The sequence below is a fragment of the Gopherus flavomarginatus genome, chromosome 2 (assembly GCF_025201925.1).
Source record: "Gopherus flavomarginatus isolate rGopFla2 chromosome 2, rGopFla2.mat.asm, whole genome shotgun sequence".
In the NCBI taxonomy this organism is placed as follows: domain Eukaryota; kingdom Metazoa; phylum Chordata; order Testudines; family Testudinidae; genus Gopherus; species Gopherus flavomarginatus.
The window spans coordinates 49,982,211-49,996,418 of NC_066618.1; the positions used below are offsets into that span (position 1 = coordinate 49,982,211).

The 14,208-nt window shown below is 39.8% G+C and overlaps 2 protein-coding genes across 11 annotated transcripts in view; both read left to right on the forward strand.

The window, feature by feature from the left end:
• Positions 1-14,208, forward strand: part of CASD1 (CAS1 domain containing 1) — a 509,685-nt gene that overhangs the window by 431,197 nt on the left and 64,280 nt on the right. The window lies entirely within an intron of this gene.
• PPP1R9A (protein phosphatase 1 regulatory subunit 9A) overlaps positions 1-14,208 on the forward strand; it is a 237,510-nt gene that overhangs the window by 212,613 nt on the left and 10,689 nt on the right. For 6 of the 9 annotated variants that reach the window (XM_050941685.1, XM_050941687.1, XM_050941684.1 and 3 more), the window contains 4 exons: positions 4,182-4,278; positions 4,377-4,454; positions 10,366-10,564; positions 12,791-12,910. In XM_050941685.1, coding sequence (XP_050797642.1) covers positions 4,182-4,278; positions 4,377-4,454; positions 10,366-10,564; positions 12,791-12,910 — 494 coding nt within the window. The remainder of the gene's footprint in view (positions 1-4,181; positions 4,279-4,376; positions 4,455-10,365; positions 10,565-12,790; positions 12,911-14,208) is intronic. The other 3 variants (XM_050941690.1, XM_050941691.1, XM_050941692.1) reach the window with 1 other exon arrangement.

Sequence of the window (14,208 nt, forward strand, 5' to 3'; positions counted from 1 at the left end):
TGGGGGCAATACTTCGAGAAGGTGACCAGGCAGCAAGATTGAAAGTCAGGGTAATGGAGGCAAGTAGGGAGGCTCCACATATGTGATGGAGTGAAAAGGGGCTATTTCTTTATATTCTAAATTAGCAAAAGACTAGTTCCTTCTAAAATCTAGTATTAATTTATTACCAGTGTAAATCCTTATCTGCAGATCCTAACTCACCAAAATAGTCTCATTGAGTCCCATGGAAATAAATAAGGTTTTACAGGACTAGCCCCAAAACATGTATAATCCAGAAAAGCCATGTTTGTTTTTCAGTTGTTAGTAACATTTTATTTTTAAAAAATTGAAATGTGTTTCACAACTTTTGTAGTGTTCGTCTCCCCAATCGTTTCAGCTCTGCTCTTCTTCCTCTCGTTCTTTTTTCATTGTCTTCTCTTCATGGTAGATCCTCAAAGCTCTTTGTTATAATGATGAAAAATGTACAAAAAACCTCTATCACAGCTTGTTTCTCTGCTTTGAGTTATGGATATAGATGATATTCTAATGCAGAAACTGGGCTTCTCTGTACATAGCACAAACATTTAAAAATCGAGACACAATTTCAAACCAAAGTGAATGCTGAATATCAACCTGGATTTGATCTTGTTTTGTAGCTGGTGTTTTGGTGTTTTCACTCTGTCACTTTCTTTTGTGCCTGTCACAATCCCAACACACATTGTAGATTCATTCATTTCAATTTTATTCTGATTTTAAATAACAGTGATAAAATAAGGGAAGTAGTCTGGGAATTCCTAATGCTGAAGAAAACAGAGCACAATCTTTTCACTGAGAATCTGAAAAGTTTTAAACCTGTTAAATGACAAGAATACACAATAAAGACAAAAGAGACAACTTAAAACAATCTACTTTCTGTACATTGGGGTAAAAATTGCATAGTAGTCTCATCAGCCTTTGTTGTAGGAGGGATTGCTGCTCGAGAGTTTGGCATGTGTTTTGCCGCTTTGTGTACTACCACTTTTATTCCTGGGAGAATTCTGCTCCAAAAAATTAAAAATTCTATGCCCAATATTTTAAAATTCTGCATATTTTCATATTTTATTTGTCAAAATAACAATATAATCAGGTTAGTTTCAATTATTTTCGTAATTTATTTCAAAATACCTGTCAGCAAGTATGTCTGTAACAATGCAGACAGCAAAAAAGATGCAGGAAACGTTTTTTGACAAATAGTTTCCTTACTAGGTGTGTTAATACAGAACTTTGAGTCATATTTATTTAAACTACAATACAGAACTGTATTTCCTACACCCCTCAGAAGCAGTGGAAAGGCTTCAGGGGGTCGGGGTAATGGAAGAACTGAGGGAAATAATTGCTGGTAAGGAGCCTGGGAGCGAACTGGGAGGGTTATTGGGTGTGGGTGGGAGAAGTACGCAAAGTTTTTTTGGGGGGAGGGGGGTCCTCCCCCATGCAGGCCCTGGCTTACTCCTAGCCTCTCCCATTCAGTCAGGCACATCTGCTCCTGTCCCTGTGTGTCCCTGCACATCCCTGCCCCATCCCCATACATCCCTGCACCCTCACTCAGATACCACTTCTCCCCTCCGTCCCCATGTCCCTGCACCTCCATTTAGCCATTCCTGTGTTTCCATGTTGCCCATACTCCCACTCAGCCACCTTATCTCCATGTGCCTGTGGACAGCGCATAGAGACCCCCAGCCCCTCTACCTAGGGGCCGTAGGGACATGCCATCCACTTCTGGGAGCTGCGCGGAGCCAGGGCAGGCAGGGAGCCTGCCATAGACCCGCTGTGCTGTGGACTGGGAGCCGCCTGAGGTAAGCGCCACCCGGCCACAGCCTGCACCCCGAACCCTCCCCTACATCCCAACCCCCTACCCCAGAATCAGAACCCTCTCCCATACCCTAACTCCCTCCTAGAGCCCTCACCCCCCAGCCCTCTGCCCCAGCCCAGAGCCCCCGCCTGTACCCCAAACCCCTCATCTCCAGCCTCACCCCAGAGCCCACACCCCCCTCCTGCACCCAAGCCCCATCCTGGAGCTCTCATCCCCACCCACACTCCAACCTTCTGCCCCAGCCTGGTGAAAGTGAGTGAGGGTACGGGAGAGTGTGTGATGGAGGGGGATGAAGTGAGCGGGGCAGGGGCCTCAGAAGGGGCAGGACAGGGTTGGGGCCTCGGGGAAGAGGCGGAGCAAGGGTGTTCAGCTTTGTGCAATGAGGAAGTTGGCAACCCTGCTTCTGAACCCCCTCAGCAGCCTCATGTGCCCCACACTGTCCATCCCTCCATATCCTGTCTCCCCTCCCCTGGTTTCGTGGGCAGGATGCTGTGAGAAAAGCAGCCTCCTCCTCCCTATCCACAGCTTCTTGCCCTCTGATCTAGTGCCACAGCAGCCTCTGGTGGGAAAAAGGTGTAACTGCAGCACCTGTCCAGCAGAATCTATTTTCTGCAGAGACAAAAATCTTCAGGGGACATGAATTCTGCACATGCGCAGTGGCACAGAACCCAACCAGGAGTATATTCTTTGGCTCTCCTTTTGGAAATTTGATGCTTGTTTTCTGTTTCAGCATAAGGCCAGGTGTCAGATCTTCATGAATGACTTATGTAAGACACAAACCATAGTTGCTGTAAACAACTTGTTTTTAGAATGTGTTGTGTTTCTTGGCCTACCACATCATGCCTCATGGGTTGCTTGTGCATTGCTTTTATTTCACGAACAAAAAATGCCAAAATGTTATTTCCAGTGTAAAATATTTGTTTCTTAGTTGCTGCACTGCAGCAAACTATTTTTGAGGAAGCCCTGAGTGATTCTGCAAGCTGTTCATACCAGTGCAGCCCTGCGCCTCTGAAAAGCCACTTTGAATGGGTAGCATGCAGGGTAGGGGACTTAGAGGGCATAGCTGTGCTTGTGATAGTTTTTGGTTTTTGCTTGTATAAAATCAACAGACCCCAGTCGTTGTCGACCGGGATCAAACCCTGGGACCTTGGGATCTTAACGCATGAGCCTCTACTGCATGAGCTAAAAGACACATGTCTCTTAGCCAAAGCTGTAGCAGTCTCATCAATGTCGAGCTGGTTTAGCTGCCACTAGAGGGGAACAGATTGCCACACCAAGCAGGTATGGGTTATGTTTGCTTGCTTATTTATTCTTAATTCTGAGGGCTTGATTTACGCCAGTGAAATCAGGAGTATATCTAGTGAAGCCAATGGAGTTGTTCCAGTGTAGAACCAATGTAAATGCGATCAGAATCAGGATGTGAGACTGTAGTGTAAAAGACACGAAGAAACCTAAGGAAACGAGTGACTGATCTTCATTCATCCCCGTAGAATACTTAGACATGGTCAATCAAACCCATGTTTGTCTGAAATTTTTTAACTGCTATATTTTGTTTTGTTTTGTTTTGTTTGCTTTAAGGATTTTACAGCACTTATGTATAGTCAGTTTCACTGTTTTGACTGTAGGGACTGTTATCTATTTCCTCTTTTGTTTTTTTAGGGTTATCAGACAGTAACAGAGAGGGGAAAGAGATGATTGTAAAATGGCAGAGATTGCCACCGGGTCTCAGAGCAGGTGTAGAAATGGAAGCTATTTTAAACTCATTTTTACAAATTGACTAGATTACAAGATGACTGTGTCTCCTTTGATCAAGTCATGAAAACAAAATAGTTTATTACCTCTTGGCACTCCTGTCATAAAAATTATCCAGTTCTACAAAGCTGCTGGAGTCTTTCAGAACAGATATTCAACAGCCATCTTTGACAGTAAAGTATACCCCAAAAAAGCTTGTTCTTGGCAAAAATAGAGATTAGATAGACCCTCTAGGGGTTTAAAAATGACTCATTTTTCATATTTCTCCTTATTAGCCTTCTGTGTGGCCTGCCTAAGTACAAATTCTTACATTAAAACTCAGTTCAAATAAGGTGTGTCCCCCCCCCCCCCCGTTTTCCCTTCAGTACTTTCTCTCAAGTTTCAAAGCAGTTCCTTGAGGTACTTCTTATACCATTTTTACCACTTCTTCTCAAGGAAGGGAAGTTATTTCTGTAGTTGCACCTAATTAAATGACACGCCCCACTATTTATATAGATATATAGTGTGTATGTATGTACAAATGCACATGTACACAAACTCTTCTGGAGTTACTGTTTAATATCAGATAAAATAATAATGTGTATTTTTTTCATGTATAAAGATATCCTGTGTGGTCACACAGGTCCCCAGTCATCAAGAGCAACCAGCCCTACTATGGGGCAGGCAGAAAAAATAAAGCGGAAGCTTGTGGATCTTGGGTAAGCATTTTTTTATTTAAAAACTAGATTACTATTAGAAGGGGATGGAAAGCTAAATTTCAAATGACATTTGTTGATGATCTCTAATCTTGTTATAGGGCTCCCTTGAGAAGGAGTTCCTACAAGGGCAAGAAATGGAAAGAGAGAGAAGTCATTAGAGTGGCCTGTGGCACCAGGTATGGATAAAACAACAAAGATGTAATCCGTCTCATCCTAAAATCCTTGGCAAAACTGTGCAATCCAGGAGATGAAACCACTGATAGTCCACCTTTCCTGTGTATTGCTAAAATCAAGTTATATCCCAGGGGCCAAATTCTGCTCTTATTAGCTTCCATGTACCCTTGTTATAGCCTGTTGTTTTTAAGGAGAAACTGACATTGATGGGAGAACATTTTAACAAATAGCAAAATAATAAGTACTCATACTCTAAAAATAGATTGAGCCACATGATGCCCAAGATAGGCCTATGCGCCCATTGACAACGATGGGAGTGGCACACACACATTAGTAGAATTCACACACACACACCTATATAAAATATTAGGACTGTCAAGCGATTAAAAAAATGAATCACGATTAATCGTACTGTTAAGCAACAAAAGAATACCGTTTATTTAAATATATTTCAGGTATTTTCTACATTTTCAAATATATTGATTTCAATTACAACACAGCATACAAAGTGTACAGTGCTCACTTTATATTTTTATTACAAATATTTGCACTGTAAAAAAACAAAAGAAAAGAGATTTTTCAATTCACCTAATACAAATACCTTAGTGCAGTCTCTTTATCATGAAAGTTGAACCTTCAAATGTAGACTTATGTACAAAAAATAACTGCATTCAAAAATACAACAATGTCAAACTTTAGAGCCTACAAGTCTCCTCAGGCTACGTCTAGACTACCCGCCGTATCGGCGGGTTAAAATTGATTGCTCGGGGATCGATATATCGCGTCTCATCTAGAGTTGCGGAATCGACAGGGGGAGCCGTGGACATCGATCCCGCGTGGTGAGGAAGGGTGAGTAATCCGATCTTAGATATTCGACTTCAGCTACATTATTCACGTAGCTGAAGTTGCGTATCTAAGATTGATTTCCCCCCGTAGTGTAGACCAGCCCTCAGTCCTGCTTCTTGTTCAGCCAAATGCTTAAACTAAGTTTGTTTACATATGCAGGAGATAATGCTGCCTGCTTCTTGTTTACAATGTCATCTGAAAGTGAGTACAGGTGCTCATATGGCACTGTTGTAGCCGATGTCGCAAGATATTTACATGCCAGATTGCTAGCAATTCATATGCCCTTTCATGCTTCAACCAGCATTCCAGAGAACACATGCCTATGTTGATGACAGGTTCTGCTTGATAACAATCCAAAGCAGTGCAGACGATGCATGTTCGTTTGCATCATCTGAGTCAGGTGCTACCAGCAGAAGGTTGATTTTTTTCTTTCGGGTGGTTTGGGTTCTGTAGTTTCTGCGTCGGAGTGAAGCTCTTTTAAGACTTCTGAAAGCATGCTCCATACCTCATCCCTCTCAGATTTTGCAAGACACTTCATATTCGTAAACCTTGGGTCGAATGCAGTAGCTATCTTTAGAAATCTCACATTAGTACCTTCTTTGCATTTTCTGAACTCTGCAGTGAAAGTGTTCTTAAAACAAACAACATGTGTTGGGTCATCATCCGAGACTGCTATAACATGAAATCTATCGCAGAATATGGGTAAAACAGAGCAGGGGACATCCAGTTCTCCTCCAAGGAGTACAGTCGCAAATCTAATTTATGTATTTTTTTAATGAGCGTCATCAGCATGGAAGCATGTCCTCTGGAATGGTAGCCGAAGCATGAAGAGGCATATGACTGTTTAGAATATCTGGCACATAAATACTTTGCAATGCCAGTTACAAAGATGCCATGTGAATGCCTGTTCTCACTTTCAGGTGACTGTAAATAAGAAGCAGGCAGCATTATCTCCTGTAAATGTAAACAAACTTGTTTGTCTTAGTGACTGGCTGAACAAGAAGTAGGACTGAGTGGACTTGTAGGCTCAAAAGTTTTACATTGTTTTATTTTTTAGTACGGTTATGTAACAAAAAAACCCTACATTTGTAAGTTGCACTTTCTTGATAAAGAGATTGTACTACAGTACTTCTATGAGGTGAATTGAAAAATACTATTTTTTATCATTTGTACAGTGCAAATATTTGTAATAAAAAATAATAAAGTGAGCACTGTACACTTTATATTCTGTGTTGTAATTGAAATCAGTATACACCTCTACCTCGATATAATGCTGTCCTCGGGAGTCAAAAATCTTACCGTGTTATAGGTGAAACCACATTATATCGAACTTGCTTTGATCCACCAGAGTGCACAGCCCCGCATCCCCGGAGCACTGCTTTACCGCGTTATATCCTAATTCATGTTATATCGGGTTGCGTTATATCAGGGTAGCAGTGTATTTTAAAATGTAGAAAAAATATTTAATAAATTTCAGTTGGTATTCTATTATTGAACAGTGGAATTAAAACTGAGATTAATTGTGATTTAATTTTTTAAACTGTAATTTTTTTTTTAGTTCATCCCGGTGAGTTAACTGCGATTAATCGACTAATCTATAAAATATATGTGAGGCCCTTTACCCTAAAAGCTTGACACACAGTGTTTCACCAAGCACTGAAAAGCAGCCTCTGATGGGATGGAGGACAGCAAACTTTAAGTACATTTTGCAGCAGCCCTATAAAACAGCTGATTTCAGAAAGTGAACAGCTTCATAACAATTTAAAGATACATAGGAAAATTACATATTAGAATTAACTGCTTAATGAGACACCATCTTCAGCACCTCTGTTCACTCAAACTCAAAAACCCAGAAATGGCAACACCACACCTCTTTCCCACACGACATATAGTGAACTTTCCTTGAAGATCTCCTGTGCAAGTACTAAGGAGCTTTGGCCAGATCTCAGACCTAGGTCATATGGCTGCAGGCATGAAAGGGCGAGTCTTTTTGTTAAATGCCAAAAATGGTGGAATAATAAATTCTAAAAACTGTAAAAAAAACAAACTGATCTAAAACTAACAGAAAGGAACACAAATGCAAAAGAAAAACAATACTATAAATGAACAATCAAAGTAAATAAATTAATCCAACTGTGAATTCTCTGCAGAAACATCATTTTGACTTGGGCTCATGGACAGTGATTTTTGGAACTCTTCTGACATTCTAACTTACAGATACGTTTAAAACTTTTTACAAGCATTAAGTCCAAGTTCTAACCTTGTATCTGAGAGGAGGATTGTTGTGCTGAATATAATGTTCTAGATTGGTGCAAACGACTCCCGGTGATGTCAGTGAAAGCAGTTAGCCATGTCTTATTCTGGGGGTAAATCACTGCAGCCCCATTGAAATCAGTGGAGCTACATCTGTTTACACCATCTGAGGACCTGACTCATTGTGTGTCTCTCTAAGGCTTCGTAGAGCTTGTGCTATATATTGCTGCATGTCTCTGGGGAAAGAGAGAAATTTGTAAAAGAAAACTGTGTTCAGTGATGTGTATCTGTGAGAGATCTAGAGTCTTTAGTGAGTATATTTAGCATTTGAATGACAAACCAAAGGGAAAAAAATGAATCTTTCCTTGCCTGTGAGAAATAACCCTTAGAGTAGAATTGTTTTCTATTTGACTGTACAAAATATTTCTTCTTTCCTGTGAGAAATAGTCAAGAGCAGGCTGAGAATCAGTGAATAGTGAAATATAATCCTGATAATTCATTTCTAATAGCCTTTCATTTTTCACTGCTGCATATGCCTGCTTTTGGATTCAGTTGTTGAAGGCAAAGATTGGTATTACCTCTTTCAAAATTCATGAGCTTTTACAACTCTCATTATGTCTCTGTAAATGGGAACATTATTATCACTGTGTAACGTTTTAAAGACTGCTTATACTTTCCTTTGCTTCTGACACTAAAGAATTTGCTTCTCAAGATCTTTGGATTCTAGGGAAAGATGCTTTCCCTAGAATCCAAAGATGAGGAAGCTCTTTGAACACAAGTGACCGATCCCATGACAACATCCTATTATAATGCTTTGTTCCTATTAGAGCGACTGATTGATGTAGAATTAATCATTTTGCCAGATACATGCTTCATACACTATTTTGCCATTGTTGGCATTTGTACTGATTGTGCTCTCCTCTGTGACCACCACTGGTCATAGATAAATCAGAACTGCCTCAGTTCTGCAATGCATATGGGAAACATGAGCTCTCCTGCCCATGTAGCAGAATGAGCCTACATGTTATCAAGCCCAGCAATGTAGAGAACACCTCTATTCTTCCCTGCACAGCAAGATTTTAGAAAAGATCTGGGGTAAGCTTAAGGGAGGAGCAGGAGTGAGGCTGATGGATCTTCCACTATGTGAATGGCCATCTTTACTGGGGAGGGGGATTCCTGCTCTGCCGCTATGGGTGGACCTTATGCCAAACATGGCTACTCATTGGCCTAGAGCAATCAGGCTTGTCTGCTCCAGCCAGGGAACAGCTGATCATTTTCTGCTTACTGTAGTTAAATAAGCTGCTTTTTTTTACAAGCTGAAGTTGCATTACATGTTTTTGTAAACGTACATGGTCATTTGTCCAGCATTTCTCTGGGCTGGCAATAGAGTTCAGTTAGTATTAATTACCTGTACTTAGAGATATGGTACGGTCAGAAAAAACAACACTTAGGCACTGTTCAGTTCTTATCTGCCACCAACTTGCTTTGGTGGTCATTTACCCTCTCTTTGCCTCAGTTTCTCTATCTGCAAAATGGGTGCAATACTTCCTACTTCGCAGAGCTGCTGAGGATTAATAAGTAGGTAAATGGTTGTAAATCAGTTTGAAGGCTTGAAGTGATAAGTATTACTTCCCCTTCTTAAAAGTACTGCAGCATGCTAATATATGGGGATATTTGGAAATTGAATTTTTAAAATAAATATGGCTCTAGGTTTTGTACAATCATTATAACTTCATCCAGATTTCATTAGAGCAAATAAACATCTCCACCCAACAAAATATACTTAGCTCCATGTGCCTGCTCTGAAACCCTAGTGAGCCCTCTTGATCTAGATTGTATTTTTCTAAAGTTAGGGTAAACTAAACTAAAATGATGTGTATGCATGAAAGAAGAGCCTTTTGAAGTGTCCCAGCCTTAGGAATATACCCACCATATACAGATAAAAAGCATAAGAAAGACAGAGAGCTAAAATCCTGCTCTGACACCAGTATAAAATTCAGGGGGACTCCATTAATTCCAATGGAGTTATGCCAGATTTACATTGGTGGCCAAGGGTGCTGAAACAATTTGTATAGTAGGAGTGCTGATTGCTATTGAACCAAACTGTAAACCCTCTCTGTGATGGAAACCACTTCAAGCCAGGGGGTGCTGCTGCACCCCAAGTTCTAGCACCTATGCTGGTGCAACTAAATACAGACTTTTGCTGTGAGATCCGGGGGCAGAGTTAAATACATGTATTTTAAAGCAATAGAACCATTCAGTTCTGAAACAGACTGTCATAAATCCTGCTCAAAAGGTATCTCAAATTATAGCCAAAACCCATGAGCCAAATTCTGGCCTCAATTAGGTCATGGCAGCCCCAGTGATTCTAGAATGTAAAATCTTTGGGCCAGGGGCCAAGACTTTGTAGCTTGTCCATAAAGCACCTAACACACTTGGACACAATATAGGTAATAATTTACCCTGTTATTCTTATAACTGTTAGCTTTTCCTCGATGATGACATTCCATTCATTCTATTTTTGTTTTAGCAAAGTTATTCTTACCTAAAAAAAACTTAATATAGAAAAGTCTTTAAAATTTATGTCAGGATAGTGATATTACCTATAGAGAACTTGAGTTCAAAAACTACCCTTTTCTCCCTTTATCTAATGGTATGTTTTCAGAATGCCAATACCTGCAAGTTATTTTAGTGTTCAACCATGTTTTTAGAAGTAATTACTCTTTTTGTAATTATGTTATTTTAAATAATTATTTAATTTGTTTATTGAGTTTTATACTGTAACACAGATCCCGGCTCCTTTCTCTTAAACAGGACCACTCGAGAGATGCTGGAGAGCTCAGCAAGCAATGCATCTATGTCAGAGCGATCCTCCTCTCTCCCCTATAGCATACCATTCACATGGTATGGAGGGAGTGGCAGGGGATCCAATTCTTCCAGCAACCTGCCTTCATCTAGCAGCTCAACTGAACCGTCCTCTGAAAATCTAAGTCCAGCTAAAAAAGGGTCCAAGGTAGAAAACAAAAGCTACGATATTCCCAGCATGTGGGAAGCTCAATGCTTCCGGAGAAATAAAGAGCCAATGTGGTAATACTGCAATAAACAATGCATGGTGTTCATTGTACAGTAAAAACACATAATTTTTAATACTACCATTCCAGATTGTGTATTCCTTTTTATTCCGTCTCTCTTTTGATGTATGTTATTAATAAGATAGGTATGATATGCTGCGCCATACCAAATGGCACCAGTGGAAAATAGCATTTTTATCCACAGAACAAATGCTAGATTTGTGTATTAAATTACAGATATTTTACTGCATTTTTCAGGACTGATTGTCGAGGGGAGAGAATATCTCCGTCTAACCTCTCAAAGTGAGATGTTTGCAAACTAAAAATGTCAATAATGTACACTGTTTGCAGTGTTGTTGTAGCCCTGTCGGTCCCAGGATATTAGAGAGACAAGGTGGGTGAGGTAATATCTTCTTTAGGACCAGCTTCTGTTGGTGGAAGAGATCACTTTTGAACTTCACTGTTAGTTATCTGCCTTTTTTCCACAATAACAAATCTGCCTTTTGCACATGTTGGATATCAGATTTAATTCCATTTCTGAAAATATTTGAAGTTAAAAACATGAATTATTTAAAATATTTCTGTGATTCCTTTCTATGTGCATGAAAGCTTTCAGCATGATAGCCCTAAAATGTATTGTACATAACTTTCTTGTGTTGTTTAATCTGTTTTCATCTGTGGGAAATATTTCTCTAGCAGAATATACCTTGTTAGAGCCTGTGCATGTCACTATTTATCTTGGGCTGGAAAGGAAACTGAAGTGGTTCTGACCCTCCTTTTCAGGAGTGTGACTCCAAGTGACATTCATTTTTTACATATGCAGTAGCAATTTTCAGAGTTTTCAAGGGCATTTACCATTCCTTAGGGCCTACATAGGAATCTACAAGATTGCAGAACTCTGACTGGAAACAAAATCTTGCCATTATGTGGAGAGAGAGACAAGATTACGTGATGTGGATTGAGCAAAGATAGGGCACATAAAGGCGACACAGGGTGTGTGTGGGGGGGTGTATTTTCAAAGGGATAAAGAGTAGTTGGATGTACCCAACTTTCATGTAATGTCATTATCCCACTAGTTCTCCAGAGGGACTTCCAGCAGAAAAGGGGAGGTCAAGGCTTGATATTTTTCATATTTTTTAAAAGAGCTAGTTGGAAAACGTGTGGGTATTTTTGTTGTTTGTTTCTTTGCACTGACTTACACTTTTTACATTATTGCACGTTTGTCTCTGGATTTGAACACCAAGGATGTGGAGCCTGGATCTGTTTGTTTTTTATTGAACCTCAGGCGTGTCAGGAATTTCATAATTTTTGTTGTTTTGAAATTGAACTGTTTTCCAAACTCTAATGCAGATCTGTTGCCAATTGTTGTATTCCCCAATGGTGATTTTTATGAATTTCTAGGAAAACATAGGAATCATGGAGTAATATTTTGCTCATCCTTGCTATACAGTATAATATTTGTCATTTCATTTTTAAGGAAAATAAATGTCTATTTTGTGGTCACTGTTGCAGTGAATAGCAGCGCCTAACATCAGAAGGTCTCCTTTACCTTCTGTCTTATCTAAAGGTTTAGGCAAAGAGGGAAGCACCTCTCATTTCTGAAAGAGTTTTAGGGCCCAATCCAAAATGGATTCACGGGATGATTTTCTTGTCTTTTCAATAGTGACTTTCATTTCTCCCTCATAATCCACCCTCTCTCCTATCCATGGTGTAACTGTATGTGCTGTGTTTGTCCCAAATGTGTGGAGGGCAGGCATTCTGGAAGGCTGCAAATGCTATTGATCAGCCATGAGAAGCCGTGAAGTTGGCAGCCTCAGAAGGGGCAGGGAGTGTCATCTCTAAGTGGAAGCCTGGAAATTGCCGTCAGACATCTTTGTTACTAAGACACTAACCTGGCAAAAATGTCTCTTAAATACATACCACAGTAATATGTTGTTTGCACTGTTTTTGTGGCTGTATTGGTCTCTCTAATACCACAGTAATAGACATATTACATATTATTTCACAAATCATTAACAGTAATAAAGACTGGGCGTCCTTATAATAATTGGTTCAGTAAATATTGAAATCACTCCTGAACTATGCCAGCCTGGAGGGAAAAAGCAAGTCTCCTACAAGATGTGTGTATAAGATCTTACGTTGACTTTGACCCATCTTTTTGTCTACAGAATTTCACATTCACTGATGACTTCAGTCCCAGCAGCACAAGCTCAGCTGATCTGAGTGGTTTAGGAGCAGAACCGAAACCCCCTGGTTTCTCTCATTCCTTAGCATTATCATCAGATGAGGTATGTCTCTGTCATTCTTACAATGGGCAAGAGTTAATTTGTTTCTCCAATAGGATTTTTCTTAACAAGTATTCAAGTGATAGTTTTTCTAGAAAACTTTGTTGGAAAAGAAGAATTTGATTCCTAGTTTGCCTTTTATTACAGTATTTTTCATACTTCAGTATATAAAGGAAATAAAATAGGGAAATAACAAAATAAGATCGGATTCCTAACAGGGCTTTGGAGCTGTGCTCTGGCTCTGCTCTAGCTCCAGGCAAAAACCTGCAGCTCCACTGCTCCGGAGCTGCTCTGCGTTCCAGCTCTGGGCTCTGCTCCAAAGCCCATGCCTTTGCCACCATTTCATTTCTGTATATTTTTTCTATAGTTACATTTAAGTACATGCAAAGGGACCAATATACACAGTTTGTTAATGTCATTTATTAAAAATAAATAAACCAGGATGCCTTTGAGGGCATATGGAGTGTGGGCTAGCTAGGTTGTAGAGGTATGGTGTAGGTAGACTAGCTGGTGAGGCCATTTATGGTTGAATTTTAAGGACCAAACTTCAAACCTCTGTGTGTGTGATGAGTTAAAAAAAAATCACCCGTCTGTGCAGTTTTTGCACATTATTACACGTCTATAATATGTAAAACTTATACCATGCACATTTGCATTCAAGTTGTGCTTGGTTTGTGCATGCACAACTTTACCTAAATTCTGTGCTGTTTTTTGACCAGAGGTTTTCTTGTTTTGTTTCTTTGTGTTAGTGTGCCCATTGGATTTGGTGCCAAAATTACATGTCACAAACAGAAGCTATGTTTTGAAAATGGGGTCCTAAACCAAGCTTGCTAAAGTCACTGGGCCAGCTCTTCTGTGGAGCTACAGTTATTTACACTAGCTGAGGATGTGGACTACTGACTCACTGAGCAGCAGATCATGTCTAGGTCTCATGTGAACCCAGATGAGGTGCAGATGAGCATCTCTATCTTTTTATAAACACAGAACCTGTAATCCACTGTAAATGTTATGGTGAAATCCATATTTTCTTGTGTGAGATACATGCCAGAATTTTCTCTAGAGAGCTTGATTTTGAAACATCTGTTTCTATTATTTTTAGGGCACTTATGTTTGTTATTAATATACTACTACAGACTAATATTAATGCCTGCTCTGCATGTGTTTAAAAGGAGATGACTGTTACATACAGCCACAGTTGTCAAAATTTAAGTCTACAAGGCTAGAAGTCCTATAGACACTACTTACTATGGTAGGAATATTGCTGCTGTTTAAGAGTAGATGTTTTCTGTGCCCACAGTAGA